Below are 15,820 nucleotides of genomic sequence, written 5' to 3' on the forward strand. Positions count from 1 at the left end.
TGACATAAATGCTACATGTTTTAAAAAAGTGGTCTTCTATCTGATCATATTTATATTTGAAATAAGCAGCTCAAGATTTAAAAGCAAGAAAATACTTGGGCTATGGGGAGAAGACTATTTAAAATATCAGAAAAATAAACCATCTTTCAAAGACAAGATCTTAGTTACAAACAAAGAATGACCTTTCACCCTTTTTCTTCAAAGCCTGCACAGAAATAATAGCAGTCTGATGAAATATGCTTTGTCAGGGCCAGACACAGTGTATCTTCTCTTTTTCCCCAACAGACATGAGAAATGAGACATAATTTAACAATAAAACTTTTTTTCTCTGAAGCAAAGTTTAGAATTTATACAATAGCACTTCCATAGGACTACTCACAAAATTTAACAAAAGACCGTGTGCACTATACAAATACACAACTTTGCGAAGCAAAAATGACAGACAAGAAAAACTTCTGCCTAACAGAGCAACCCTTTAAAATTTGCTAACTCAGTTTATATAGCAATCTGGCCATAGAACCAAGGCATCTTTAGACAGGCTGCAAAGCAGACCTCACAAAGCAGATGAATACCGGGGGCTGCTAATGTGCAATGAACCTCTAGCCAATTAAAGAGGCTGGCAGTCATAGTCTGCATACATGAATTTATTGTAGCATTAAAGATACCCTTTAAAGAGACAGAATCTTAACACAAACAAATCCGAAATAACAGTCTCCAAAACACAGTTACAAGTGAACTTTCCTGATTTGGCAACAAACCAAAATTCCTCCAACAATGAGACAAAATAAATGAATTCTAATAAATCTCACAAAGTTTTCTGGGGAAAAAAAAAAAAAAAAGCTTAATGGTGCTTATAAAGACTGGGTTTTTTTAATAAGAGGCTCACATCTTTCTGCATCCCATTGCCAATTTAGTACTGTAATTAAAACAGAAAAACCAAACCACAACCGAACAATGCCAACACAAATAAAGACTTGAAGTAAAAGCATATGAAAATGACAAAAAGTGTATCACAATGAACAACTAAAATAAAAAAGTTTTAATGCGTATCTGACAAGATTTTACAAGAATGCAGTTAAAACACAGAAACACTAGATTACTGTAGAGATTTTATAGCTTTATCGTGACTTCAGCATAGGATCTTCATTTACTTGTACAACTCTTAAGCTAGCCTCAATGAAAGACTGAAGTGAAGAAAGAAGGTGTTAACTCTCAAGCTGTTAACTACCAAAAAATTTTTCCAATTTCAGTAAATACATTCAGGTTCACATTAGGAAGATAAAATGGTCTCTGAGTTTGTAATGCAATTAAAGGCCAAACTTTTTCACTTAGCAGTTTTGCGTTGGCAGCTTCGCATCCCATTCCTCACTGATGGCTTAACGTCCTCATTCGTATTAATAATGGAAACCACAGGCATCTTGCCGGGAAGAATCCTGTTTGAACCCAAGCTGTTTTGGGGGATGGCCATGTGTTTGTTGGTTTCCTTTGTTTTTAAACGGGGTAAGCAAACTATTTTCCCAAGCTATTTACTAGGAGAGTTGCATTGTAAACATCGAGGCACAGGAAATACCCAACTGAGATGCAGCAGTAGGACAAACACCTATCATGTGGAAACAGTGAATTCCCCAACGCTAGAATTTTGGTGTCTGTCAGTGATTTGTCCAGAATCTGCACAAACTTACTTGGGAATTGATTTAAATCAGGAATAATTCTGAACATAAGGAAGGCTTGCTCACTTGCTGCTTTATAAACTCATGATAGTTCAACTTCAAAAGAGCAGAATCTACACCCACCTCTATTCAGACTTCACTAATATGAAAGCAATCTATGAAACAAAGGCCCTAGGTCTATAGATCCCAAGATCTTTTCTAGGCAAAGCATAGTAAATAACTTGACTGTACAATCAAGTAATACAGGTTCCATCACGTCATAACCCGATATATTTCTCTGTACGCCTAAATACACCTCAAGGTTGAGTAGGTACACCAACTCTGCTACAGACACATCAAGAACCTCTGCACTGGAAAAAGGCCTCTACAAGTGCTCTTTCCTTTGAGAGTATCACATCACCAGAGAATTTTGCTTTGAAATTCTTACTTGGAGAATTCACATCACCAGTTTCCCTCAAAATCCTCAGAAACTCTCGACTGGGATATCTGCATCACAAGCTTGCCTGTCTGGCAATGAAACAAGGTCAATCTATGTGCCAGACAGATGCTACTTCCTACCTTTGCCTTCTTAGGTTGACTGATTATGCACAAGCACGGACTAACTTGTCCCAATGCCTACTGTAGAAAGCTGCTGCTCTCTACCAAGAACACCAGCTAGGTTTAGCCTGGCACTTGCATCTCTACCGTGGCTGAGTAGGAAGCAGAAAAATTCCAGAGAGGAAGTCCACTATCAGATTGCCCTAGAAAGGAAAGGGCAAAGAAGAAGGAAAAGTATAGCTTAGAAGCGCACAAGAAAAATAAACACCATGTTGTTTAAAAAAGTGATCAAAAGACGCTCATCCACAAGCTTATTCTGGAGAGAGTCCAGAGAAGGGCCATAAAGACGGCCCTCTAAGCAGGGCAGCTATTTCACTCTAGAAGGTTATCCGCTTGGAGTAAGGAAAACAGACATGATTTTAGTTCAACAGTCAACTTCCAATACACAGCTTTGGTCTCTTTCAAGCACAACAATATATACGTGCATCACATCACATACAAGAAGTGAAGAGGCATCCAGCCTTATGGAGGTATACAGTGCTGCTCTGGATGTCATCACTTTTACCCTAGGGACAAAGTAAGGTGAGAACGAGGGAAAAGGTCTTTGAAAATACTGATGGACCCTAACACTGTTCAGTTTAACAGCTACTCTCTCCATAGCTTGACTTCAGGCCAATACTTTTTAGAGCCTGTCTGATAAGTAGGTTTACACCGTTTACCAATTATGACTTAAAAAAACAATAGCTAGATGGCTGTCTGGTGACACCAGTTCATTGCTTTTGAATAGCTATTACAATTAACTGTAACCGTAGAACAACCAACCTGTTCACTTCTGATGACTTCAAAAATACATGGCTTACAAAATACATGTGCACAGTGTGTTATCACAGGAAGAGTCAGTGATTCCAAGCAAACTGCACATTCTTCATCTGAACCAGAGCTCAGAACCAACTTCATTTTACTCACTAATGTCTCATGCAGTTTTTCAGGAGTTTCGTTATCTGCAAATACAGAAAGATACTTGAAAACAGAGATTTCCATACAGGAAACACTCTGAGCTGGCACACATCAACATAGTTCCACTGATCAAAACACAATTAGGACAGCTTATACACAATGAGGATATAGCCTACAATGTATAAGAACACAAGCTGCCAAATACTGCAGAAAATTTTCACCTACTATTTCAAAATACATTAAGAGTAATCTTACTGGAAAAATGATAATTGGAATTCAAAGAACCTTGACTGCATGCTCAGAGGTAAGTACCTGCACAACACAATGCCTAATGGGAACAAGAAATTTTCATATGGCAGCTGTCCAACTAATAACAATACTACGGAGATGACTGCTTGTATTTAAGATTGCTTTATTTTTTAGGTAAAGAAATTCCAATCATACTTACTAGGTAATTTCTAAATAATTATTGAACAATTATCCAATAATTACTCCATCCTGTATTTTTCAGGAAGATAAATGACAACCTTCTGAAAAAGGTTCTGACCACATCTCACTGATCTTTCGGTTTCCTGAAAAAAATCACACCTATACCAACGGCATCTCAAAATAGGATTTTTCAAAATACTAAATTTGAGAATTCTCAAATGTAGAGTATTTCAAACAGATTATACTTTCTTCTGAAAGAAATGCATATGATTTTTAACACTACGCAGCTGTACAGTTCTGGCTTCTCAAAAATAAAATTTCACTCTCCTTTCAGTCCTCTGTGTTAACCCTTCCTTACAGCTGTAACAAAGTCAACAGTCTCCTAACTCTGCTGAAGAGGCAATGGTTCTGCTGACATGGCTACCAATCTACAAGCCATTCCCCAAAGCTCCTCTACATCTTCTCTCCCGAGGCAAAGAAAAAAATCTGCTGTGAAAGCACTTCTGTAAATTATTACAATAACAGATACACTGCTTTTCAACAAGCCTTCTCTATTTGGCTGTGCAGAGGTCCTCTTTGGTCATTTCTGCATGGGCTGTCAAAGCTTATTAACTCCTGCTTCTAGTCTTCGTAAGTACTCATACTTCATTGCTTTCGTTCATATTTGACTATGTGCTCGAGTACCCACTTTCAAACATATTATGGTGTGAAAAAAATAAACGTAACAAAGCTAAAAGTAAGTAAAGTCTAAAAACCAAGCTGAAAAGAGGAAGGCTGAAGCTAGAAAGCTTGGAAAACACACAAATGTGTATCTGTTCTTGAATACAAAGTGCAAGTCCTGTTTTTAGAAACACAGGAACCAAAAGCATTCACTCACCAGCTGAAAAAGTAGACGAATTTATACAAAGATGAGGATGACAACAAAGCTGCCTCAATCTGAGCAGGACACCAAGGATATCAGCATAGTGAGCTAGTACAGTCCCTTCACTGAAAAACCTGAATAAGAGTTTTATCGTTAGTGTGAGATGCTATTGCCTGAAGTAACAGATGACAAAGTGATCAAGTTTAGCTGTTAGAATTACGTTCTTATTTTTCACTTTCCTGTTTAAATATATTTTTTTGAATCTTCTCCTGAAACAAGGTACAAAATGCTAACAATACCATGTTCTACTAGAAGAAATGCTAACACGTGTTGACAAAAATTCTAAAGCCATTCTTTACATATCTGGTATCCCCTTCTATTTCTTGCAAGACAGAACTGCTAATATACAGTTCTCCAGTAGTCTCTATTTCACTCTTCAGAACTGAACAGATGCTATGCTTGTTTGCATTTATTAGCTTACAGCATACAAACTGACACATTGGCTACTTGAGCTAACATAATGAAAACTTCTGAAACACAGGCTTGTGGTATCAAACTTCAGCCTCCGGGACTAAAAAAGCCTTCTACTTACCTGCTTATAGCAGCTTTGCCCTCCTCCTTCACAGACTGATAGATATGCCTCTCTTCCTCTGTAAGCGTAACATGCTGAATAAGTACTTTACGTTCTGGTAACTCCAAAATGGGCTTTCCTTTAACTTTACTTGTTTTAGTTCTTCTAAGGGTAATACTCCTAATCAGAGACTGTAAACGCCTAAAAATACATATATAGACAATATATTACCCAGCTGGGGTTGGTTTGTTGCTTGGGTTTTTTTTTTCCAGTTTATTGCATAAATACATGTTCTATATAAAATCCAAACCCAGTACGACAATGTAATTCATTAATTTGAAATATTAAATAATTTGAATTATTTACTATTTATTAAGTTCAACTGAAAAAATTGAAGTAAGAACTGATGACACACGCACTTCAGTTTTAAACATAAAACACTAATTTGTCACATTGCCCAAGCGCTGCCAGTCCTACTTGTTCACAAAGCCTTTGGGAACACTTCATACCCAAGTCCTCCTGGAGCTCCCATTGTGACTGGACGTTGAATTGTTCTGTGCCACCACTCTTGATCAGTAAAAGGTTTCAGTTTTAAGAAGGAAATAAGAGACCACAAATCCTTTACAGAATTCTGAATAGGAGTCCCTAAACAGAAAATAAACAAAATAAGTAATCGTAAAACCTCAAACTAAAAAATACTAATTTTCAGTCAAAGTGAAAGTTCTGTGCTTTTTCCAAACCATACACTATGGACAAGGTCTCTCATAACTAGACTGACATGCTGTTAAGTATAATACCTTTTTTTTTTAATTCAAATTTTACAAAACACTTAAAATACCTAAGAGTGAGAAAACTGCAGCACTCAGTGCTAGAAGACTTGAATGTTGACCTTTCCATTTAAGCTTCACCAGCAGTGGTTACATCATGATCTTCTTTAAATTACATTTAAGAATCATATGCTTCCATGGTCTCTGGCAGTTTTTATGATGACTATTACATTTCAAAAAGCTACTGAGGTTCGGATAAGTATGCAGGAGTGTGAGCTTCTAACCAGACGTAACATGCCAGTTCATAAATAGATCCCTTTCTACTTGCAACTCCACCAAACCTGTGTATCAAAAGTTAATCAACCCACACCAAAAAACACCACAAAACCAAGGAACCAAAATAAAAAACAACTAAAACACGACACATCTAAGTCACAGCTCAAAGACATTTTTAAAAACATTCCAAATTAAGCTGATGCAGACAGACATTAACCACCCCCAGAAAAAGCCAAAGTGGAAACACCGAACAGGATAACCAAGATGGTATTATACTAAGATGACTTGCACTGCATTTCCCCTGGTGTCAAATATTTTACCTGTAAGTACCCATCTCCTGTGTCCCTCGAGATTTAAGGCAGCTTTAGTTTGCTGAGCATTTGGATTTCGTATAGTGTGCCCCTCATCCAATACAATTCTCAGCCACTTGACTTTGTGTAAAGGGCTGTCATCTCTGATCTGAAACACAGTAGTTTTTTAATCTTTGACTAAAATTGAAAAATTGTTATGCAATTTGGATTAGACAAGCTATTAATATACCAATTCCACAACTGATAATGGATAGAGCAAAACTAAGAATGAAGCATTCCTTCTTTCAGATTTAATGATTCCTGGAAAATGTGACCAGTCTTCTCATGTATAAGTATCAGGAATGAGCTACAGAAAAAGTAAGCTGAGCCTGAAAAGAAGAAAGGCCTCAAAGACACAGAGATATGGAAAATGAATCAGAGAGCAAATTAAAAGTTTATATTCTATTTAAAGATGTAATTTAAGGCTTTTAAAAGGGCTGGAATTTCTATGAAAACATCACAAATTCATCTCATAAAACAAGCTACTCGGTTGCAGCCCACATGCAACAAGAACTATGGAATTATGGTTTTATATGCTCCATATTCTTTGAATTTGATAGGGGAAGGCAGAAATGGGAGCCTCATGCCACTAAGATTTGGGGAGATTTACACATTTGCCATCCTTTTCTATACTTAAAAAGTCTCTTCCTTAAGCTGTCATAATTGCAGTCAAATAATTTTCTCTACAGGAGCAATCAATAAAAAAACCTTCCTTTGTTACCACAGTGAACCCGTAAGAAACTATGTAAAGCAAAAATACAGCTCTAACCTTTTGATTGCCTACCAGAACAGCACTCAAATATACTACCACCATTAGCCCAAACACCAGGAGTCTTGAACGGTAAGGAATCTTCACAGAACAGGTCTTCTCATTTACTTACTCCATAATCGGTAGCTAAGACGCTGTACGTCGTCAGTACAATGTCTTGCTCTGAAAGAACTGATGGGTCTTTGCTACGGTGAGAACCGTAATAAACATAAATATTTACATGAAAATCTTGGTGGATATGTTGTTCAAACTGGTCCTGAAAGAAAAGCCATCAAAGTCATCCAAAAGACACTGTGTTACTACATGATTGTTAGAATAATATTCTTGTAAGATGCTTACCTAAAAACCACTTCCTCTATCTCTGTGACATTTACATCCACTTATATAACGACAGCAATTTTAATTTGGGTTTCTCTTTACCTCTCCACTCAGGTGAGAGGAGGGACCAGAAGCAGCCACCTCAGTCATCAGTAATAGACAGAATATCACATTCTGACATCTCTAGCTTGACTTATTAATCCACATCCTGATGGTATATGCACCTCAAAATCCACTCTTCCTCCCAAACTGTTACGGAAGAGCTTTAATACTGTCACTTTCTACCTTCATCTTCCCTTTGTTTATTCTTTCACTGTTCATTTACAGCTTCTTACCCTTACCGAGCTAACCACCTAAGTTTTAACACAAATGATGGCACGATGGCACAATTGTCCAAGTATTAATTTTAAAACCAGTGTTTATATTTGTTCTGTGAAGCACCCAGCATACAGTAATCTTGAGAGCCAATAAACATCAACAATTTGATTTTTGAGGCACCAGATGCAAGCTTTCTTTTCAAATATTTAATTCAGTTTTGAATTGGCAGAGTATTTTTTTTACACTATTTGATGTTTCCAAATTATATTATTTTAATGTTTTACCTACAGTCTAAGATTGTTTCCTTTTCTTATTAATGTTCTAACCACAGACAGCAAAAACTTCCAAATAAAACGTAACTTGAAAGTTAAAGATACCCCTGTAATACACTTGTATTCAAAATGCCATGAAAACAAAAAAAAAAAAAGTAACTAATGCAGAGACAGAGCTAGATAGGCCCTTCAGCCTGTTCATTCTAGCAGACCTACTCCCACAAATCACCAACAGGATTGCCAAATTACTAAACAGCTCTAGTAAATGAAATGTCATATGCATTACCAATAAAGTATAACAATGTCTTATTCTGAGCATGCAAGAAGGACCTATCTCCTCCACCTTCCTCATTTGGTTTAAGGAGTCAAATCACATGAGTACCAGAGATGCCAAAGTGACTGCCTAGTCAAAAGCAGGGAATGGAACGTTGAGTTCACTCTTTTTAACAGTGGTGATCTTGCTACTCATGGAACACCACTCTCATTACAATACCACTCCAGTTTTTAAATTTCTATCAAATAAACCTCCCTTGTGAAAGCTGCTCCGTTTCATAAAAGAAAACCATCACCTTTGACTACTGTAAGAGACTACAGGGAGCATTATTTCTACAGCATCATAATCAACATGTATCACATTTACACATTAAAACAGCTTAGCACTTACAATCCAATTGCTTAGGACAGAGAGTGGACATACAATCAGCGTTGCTCTGGGGCTATCATCAGAATATTTCTTTTCAACTGACTGAATGCTAGCAGTACCTGAGAAAACAGAATTCATATTTAACGGTTCACTTTAAAGCAAAGTAGAATTTCAAGAAACTTACGGTTCCCTGAAGTCCTTTCTAAATTTCTTCACCTTAACAGCATCAAAGCAATTTACAAAGACATAAGCTTCATTTATTAAGTCAAATATGTATAATACTTCAGCTTCAAAAAATTCAGAAATTAGTATTAACTGTTTATCCCTTCGTTACCTTTTCTCTTTGTCTGTCTTTTTAAACAAGTAGATGAAGGTAGGATAACAGATGCAAAGCCCGTATCTTCTTGGATAACACAGGAAGTTGCTGCAAAAAGCCAGACAAAGATTTTTCAAACCATGCAGAGAATATGCATGCATTTATTTTTATGACATGTTTTGTAAAAGTCAAACCTGTTAACCAAATGACTTGTCCTCTCCAATACGATAATGTAGAATACCTCAAGCTGGAAGGGACCCATAAGGATCACCAAGTCCAACTCCCTGCTCCTCGAAGGACTACCTAAAACTAAACCATATGGCTAAGAGCATTGTCCAGATGCTCCTTGAACTGACAGGAATGTGTACAGAAATACAGTATCTTATGCATCTATTTCAGGTTATCAATATTCAGAAGAATGTAGTTTACCAGTCATTAAAAAAATAGTTTAGCAAAGGTTTCATGACAAGTACTTTAAAGCTAAATTTAACCGCTTACTCCAGAGTACCTGCAGCCCTTAAATTTCAGCCCTTATTCCCATGCAAGATTCTTAGTTCAACAAATGACACACTCTCGCATCTTCATGATCACACTTCAGATATTCACCGCAAAAGATGGATTTAATTTTCTGAATATGTTTTGCCAACCCTAGTGCCCTGACAAGTTTATGTCAAATTCTAAAAATCTTAGCAATTCTGGTTTTCACCATCTGTCTGACCCTGCTCATAGTTTTGCTACACCACCACTTGTTCAGCTAAGGAAATTAAACTACAGCACTTATGACTAAAATACTGCTTTCCCACTCTGCAATTTCTAAATTTTCTGCTTAAAGTTTTGGTTGAATTAAAAAAAAAAAACACCCAAACAAAACAAACCAACCAACCAACCAACCCACCCACCCACAAATAGTTTAATTCCTTTTCCAGTTGATTAGAAATCCTTTTCAGTTTGGCTTCAGAAGGGAAGACACCAGGTGTCATAGTAACCAATTAAAAAAAAAAAATTCCTTGCAACTTACTTTCTGCTTGTTGCAGTAGACATTTTTCATACTCTCCCAAGTCACTGCTTCCTGAATACCTGGGTTTCTTGGCTTTATCTCTAAGATATCATCATTAAGAAAGAAAAACAAAACTACAACTGTACTACTGCTTGAATTTACATATTAAACCTCAAGAGCATACAGCAAATGAACTTGATACTGCAAGTAAGATACCACAATGGAAATTTTCTCTTTAGAAGGGTTAGAAAAAGGGAAAGCACAGAACACAGAGCTGAAGGGTGAATCATGCTCATAAAACTTGGTACAGACTATCACTGAAGTTCACACCAATTATAAGAAGAGGCTAGTGTGGTGAAAAGGTTCAAACACATTAGTAAGTTTCACAACTTCATCAGCTCAAAGCTGTCTGTCAGAAGCATGTCCTCAAAGTATTTCTTAACCACTTAAATTCTGATACTAGGAGAAAGATTACTTCACAGCCATTTTTTTAGATGCCACACACTGATGTTATGAGACACCTTTACTACTGAAGGAAACATCTACGGATGTAGTCATGCAAGCCACACTGAATGAGTTAATGCTTTTTTAATGTATTCCAAAATGCAACAGAGATACAGAACGCTTATGATAAATGTAAGCCGAAGTATAGCATACTGAAAGATGAGTCGAGAGCAGGAACATATTTTAGGCTAAGGTTAATCATAATCAAGTACCACTTTATTTTTACTCAAAATCTATGTAGCAAACCAACAAAAAGAAAAATATTATTCCAGCTATTTACCTTTTCGGAAGACAATTTGAGTATTTCATCGGAGTAGTTTCAAACTTTTTTACATTAGAAACACCAGGTTCCATCATATTGCCAGAGTCTTCATAAAGAAGAAATTGGTATTTATGAAAAATACACATAGTCTTCAGCTTGCTTATCAAACCAACTTTAGCATAACTTAATTATGAACAAGTCCAAACTTCATTTAAAGCAACCCTAGCTCTGCATGGAACAAGTACTCCCAATACTGTGATCGCAAATGAAAAATAAAAGTACTCTTAAAACAATCCGAAATATTTACAAAGCCATAAAATGTGTATTGAGTTTGCAGGTCAAAAACAAACCATCAAGAGGAAAAAACAAGCATAAGCATCGTACAGTTAACAGTAAGGATAAAGTTCTATAAAGATGTTTTAATTAATGCTAAATGGTAAAGGCTTTTTATGGGTCAAACCTTACTACTTAATTTCTACATTGCCTAAAACTAAAACGAACAACAGCAACATTAAAGGCAAAAACGTGGTAACAGCACAGATTCACATGTAGGGGTTTTAAGGGGGCCGTGGAGGGAGTAGTTTTGTTTTGTTGGGGTTTTTTTAAGGTCTTCTATCAGGTAGTGAACAACACATCACCTCTGTGCTCTGCCAATAATAGCGTATCAGAAGAAAATGCAGACAACAAAATGCATTAGCACAGAGTTCATATCAAAACTGAACGCAACAGTGCTTGCAGAAGTTTTGCTATAACTCAGGTAAGTAAATCTGTGCTTGAATTCCACACCTAAACCTCAGTAAAGGTATTTATTTTTTTAAATATTAAAAAGAAAGTTTAATACAATCTTGAATACAGCAAAGCTTGCAAAGACTCAAGAAATAGCTATCAATCTCATGTACAATAGAATGAGAAATGGTGTTAGGGGTGTAACTGTTTAAAAGACATTATAATCACTTTTTCAGATTAAATAATAGTAGAAACAGGCTCTTCCCTCACTGCTGTAAATAGTATCTTTTTAAAATGCTTGATGCTCTTGGGGGGAAAAAACAAAAAAAACAAACAAAAAAAAAAGGTCTTGGATGCTGCTAGGCATTCCAGCTTTGGTAAAGGTTCGGATTTTCTGCTGACACTCACATTGACCCTCCTGAAAGTCTGCATTTGCTCCCTTCCAGAGTACTGATAAAAACAGCTTTGACCAGAGGCACTTCATACTAACGTGTTCTCTCCTTATCAGTCACTTTCATTTCTCTTGTGCTATCAGTTAAGCCATCCATATTAAAATTTCTTGTATTAGATGACAGCGAGGGAAAGTTACTGAAAGAAAATTTCAAGCCCTGTACATTTCTTGGGTCACTGTCAAGAGCTTGATAAGTTACAAAACATACTAACAGCCAGTATAATTTTTCATATACATCTATAAATTACCCCGACGCATCCTGAAAACTACAGGTGTGATAAAATCCTTCTAAATACTTGTCACTTGCTCCTTACTTAAAAATATTTAAGAAAAAAAAAAAAGTGACTTGACATAGAAACTAATTACAAATTAACTACTAACATTTACTGTTTAAACAAACAAGATTCTAACAGATGCATAAGTGTTCCTGTTTTATTTTTGAAGAAGGAAAAATTAAAGCAAAAGGAACCCAGAATCCATTTCCTGGATGTAACTTTCCTGGCAGGGTACAACTTTCTCACAAGGCACTTAATCATCTCATGTGTCAACTGAAACATCTTTAAATATATGTTTAAAATACTTCTCCGAGATACTTAGCTTGTCAAGAGTTTGTGAAGACTAGCACTGACCACATACTAAAGAGTACCACATGTAAAAACATTGATTATCATGCATCACTGGACTTTTCATAGTTTGATGTCACCCTTACATGCTCTGCGTCCAACGTTGTTCATGCTGGTAGCGCCAGATTCCTATTGAGGTATGGAAACTTTAGTCTTTAATGTAGCAACTGGAAAAAATGCCAGTAACATTACTACACTAATCTGACCAGTGATTAATTACAGCTCTGAAACATAAAAGATTTGCTCAGTGGCAGATCAGATAGTCACTTAAAGGTGATGAAAAAGATACTATTTTTTGGTTTTTTTAGTAGTCACATACAGAATTCAAATGAAACTGTAGATTCTGATTCAAATAACACAAAGCATTATTTGGTTAAATTTAGATAAGTATGGAAAAACAAAGCCAAACTCCCAGCCCTAATACTGTCAGGGAATATTACATAATAAATAGCCAAATCCTAGCATTTAGTTTACCTCATCGTCTTGAAAACTGTGACAATCATGTCATAATGAAAGAAAAAAGCACTTGAACTACACCGTCTAAGAAGAGTTTGTACACTGGCATTAGTTCACTAACTGTAGTTTCCCCTCCTCTCTTTCTTTCAAGTATTTGGCAAAAATATAAGCTTGCTATTGTGGTTGCTTCAGGCACTTCCTCCAAACTACACAGGAACTATGCATGCACACCCCCAGAAAAAAAACACTTCTATTTGTGCAGTCACAACCTGCCCACAGAAGAAATTTATACAAACCTTAGTTTTTAAAACTTAACATTAAAAATGTCTATGCCTCATAATTTCTTCCTTTGAGTATAATTAAGCCTACACTCCTAAGATAACACAGTCATACAGCTCCATTATACACTCTGAAGTAACACAGTCCACCTACCTTCAACCAACCTACCCTATTCTTCCTCTTATTTGATGTACTTGAATAACTTTTTTTTGCAAAACGTATAAAAAAGTTCACCATACAGAAAGTTACTGGGCAGAGGGTCTTTTTTTATTAACCGCTAAATTAACTCTGATAAAACAATATTTTTCTTTCATCTCACCTTGCAAAACTGATCACCTGTGATCTTTTCAACAGGAAGAGGCTTGCCATCTTGAAAATTTGTAAGAATCAATGCAATAGTAGTAAGTGTTTTACCCTGCATAACAGAAAAGAACATCATATTTTCTTCAGATTAAAATGAACCAAATGATGAATCAATCAAGAAACAAGCAAGCACGTTATGTATAAAAAAGGTTCAAGCTTGGTTAAGTATTATTACCAGTCCCATATCATCAGCCAATATTCCTCCAAGAACTTTTTTAGGTCGCTTCTTTTCAGCAAAATTTGTAAGTATATTGTAATAGAAGTTACTTCTCTCTTCCCAAAATGGAGGCAAATCGTCACTGTTCTCACGTGAAACCATCCAAGCTAAAGCCTGCTTCTGATGAGGAAGCAAGGGTGTGCCAATAGCCTGAAAATCAGAGATACGTTAAGCACTATTCACATATTAAATACGACATTCCATTTGTGACATTTTTTTTAAAGTCCTTTGTATCTACTGAATTTTTTCTGATTCAAGCATCTCTTGGGTCCAAGCTAAATATGCATCTAGATTCTTAAGTATTTATATTTTTATAGAAAACAGTTTCTAGCTTAAAAAATACCTCTGCTCCTTCCATTTCACAAGTTTTATCATCTTCCTTCAGATCCTCAAACAATTTGTCAAATTCACTTTTAAGCTGCATAAATGAACACAAAAACTGCAATTAAAATTATTGCAATTAAAAATAAGCTGACTAAATAATCAATCACTCTATTAAATTACAATTACCTGTCATATGGTAATCAGTACAAATAGGACTACCACTTTAGACCTGATTTGCTCAAATATGTTTGTTGGCTACTGCTATCTAAAAAACTAAGTTCACTTTTTCCAAGACAAACACATGCCAATACAAGCATGAGCTTGAGAAGGGATGGCTAAATACATTCACATCCTTGTACAACACTCACTAAAGTAACTACTTCACTCTAATTTGAAGGGGCAAACAAAAATCGAAACCAAAAACAAACTAGCAAAAAAACATCACCCAACCCTTTGCATATCACCCTGGGCCAAATCTGAAGACAGAAGTCTGAAGTCTGATTTGACTTTCATTTGAGAACTCAACGCACTTGTTATCTGGTAAAGCACTGGGACAGAGAAAAGAAAGCACACCACCACCACGATGTAAAAAAATTACTGAACAATCAAACCCTCCCAGAATTACATGGGACTCAAAGCTGTCACAGCTAAAATATCTGCTTACAGTATAAAAATGAAAAAGTTTATAAGTTCAAGATGACTTCAAAGCAGATCTTTCAGAAAAGGAAAAAAAAAAAAAAAAAAAAAAAAGTGACAGACTTCCACTTCCCAAGCACTGCTTTATTAATTAAAAAGTTAAAGGCCTCCACTGTTAAAATTCCAAGTGTTTGAATATGAAATACAAACCTGTTCAGGTGTCAACTGCACAGCAGTATGAACCGGGGCATTGTAACTTGGACCAGCTCTCCCAGAAATCCATTTTGATCCAAACCCACATTCTGAACCTACTTGCCATTAAAAACACAGATTTTGAAAAACAACGGTATGGTGACTTCCCAGTCTCAACCTTCATTGGCTTGTGAGTAACAACGCTGACCGGATTGTGGGTTAAAGACAGTATCTTTCACCGTTTGTCTTTTGGCCTCAATTATCCTTTACTTTCAACGGGCCACAAAGGCTTTCCACAAAGCTGCGTAAAACTCACAGGCAATGAGCTATGGGTTGGGATCCTTTGAGATAGCAACTGTGTTTCTTAAAAATTGTTGTGTTACACAAAATTTGAGCTGGTAATAGTAGGATGACTGATAACACAAAATCCTTTTTTACTCCAAACTCTTTAACTATGTGCAATAGAACCTATAAGATAAAAACTGGGATCTTGCTATATGTAAAACATCTATCCCTTACCAAATGTTTATTTCCGCACGCATCCTTACTCCTGACTATCAATGCTTCAATAAAGCCTAGTTCCAGCAACACAGGTGCTTTTTGTGAGAGGCTGGCTCTGCAAAGCATCAGGTCTGCTAAGCTTATTTGCTCAGACATCTCATCTCTATTTCCCCACACCTCACTAGCAGGATACACGTCCTAGCACCCTACTAAAAAGCAGAACTATCCCTGAAA

At 36.2% G+C, this 15,820-nt stretch overlaps 1 protein-coding gene across 4 annotated transcripts in view; it reads right to left on the minus strand.

Annotated features, from left to right (window-relative positions):
* HLTF (helicase like transcription factor) overlaps positions 1-15,820 on the minus strand; it is a 42,389-nt gene that overhangs the window by 8,581 nt on the left and 17,988 nt on the right. For all 4 annotated transcript variants that reach the window (XM_033004624.2, XM_033004623.2, XM_042793530.1 and 1 more), the window contains exons 5-19: positions 15,104-15,201; positions 14,277-14,351; positions 13,892-14,083; positions 13,673-13,768; positions 12,705-12,747; positions 10,837-10,924; positions 10,074-10,153; positions 9,074-9,163; positions 8,761-8,858; positions 7,301-7,444; positions 6,390-6,528; positions 5,536-5,671; positions 5,048-5,227; positions 4,471-4,589; positions 3,030-3,208 (exon numbers count right to left, since the gene is read on the minus strand). In XM_033004624.2, the coding sequence (XP_032860515.1) occupies positions 3,030-3,208; positions 4,471-4,589; positions 5,048-5,227; positions 5,536-5,671; positions 6,390-6,528; positions 7,301-7,444; positions 8,761-8,858; positions 9,074-9,163; positions 10,074-10,153; positions 10,837-10,924; positions 12,705-12,747; positions 13,673-13,768; positions 13,892-14,083; positions 14,277-14,351; positions 15,104-15,201 (1,757 nt within the window). The remainder of the gene's footprint in view (positions 1-3,029; positions 3,209-4,470; positions 4,590-5,047; positions 5,228-5,535; positions 5,672-6,389; positions 6,529-7,300; positions 7,445-8,760; positions 8,859-9,073; positions 9,164-10,073; positions 10,154-10,836; positions 10,925-12,704; positions 12,748-13,672; positions 13,769-13,891; positions 14,084-14,276; positions 14,352-15,103; positions 15,202-15,820) is intronic.

Source organism: Tyto alba, unplaced genomic scaffold, assembly GCF_018691265.1.
Source record: "Tyto alba isolate M040663 unplaced genomic scaffold, T.alba_DEE_v4.0 Super-Scaffold_10, whole genome shotgun sequence".
In the NCBI taxonomy this organism is placed as follows: Eukaryota; Metazoa; Chordata; class Aves; order Strigiformes; family Tytonidae; genus Tyto; species Tyto alba.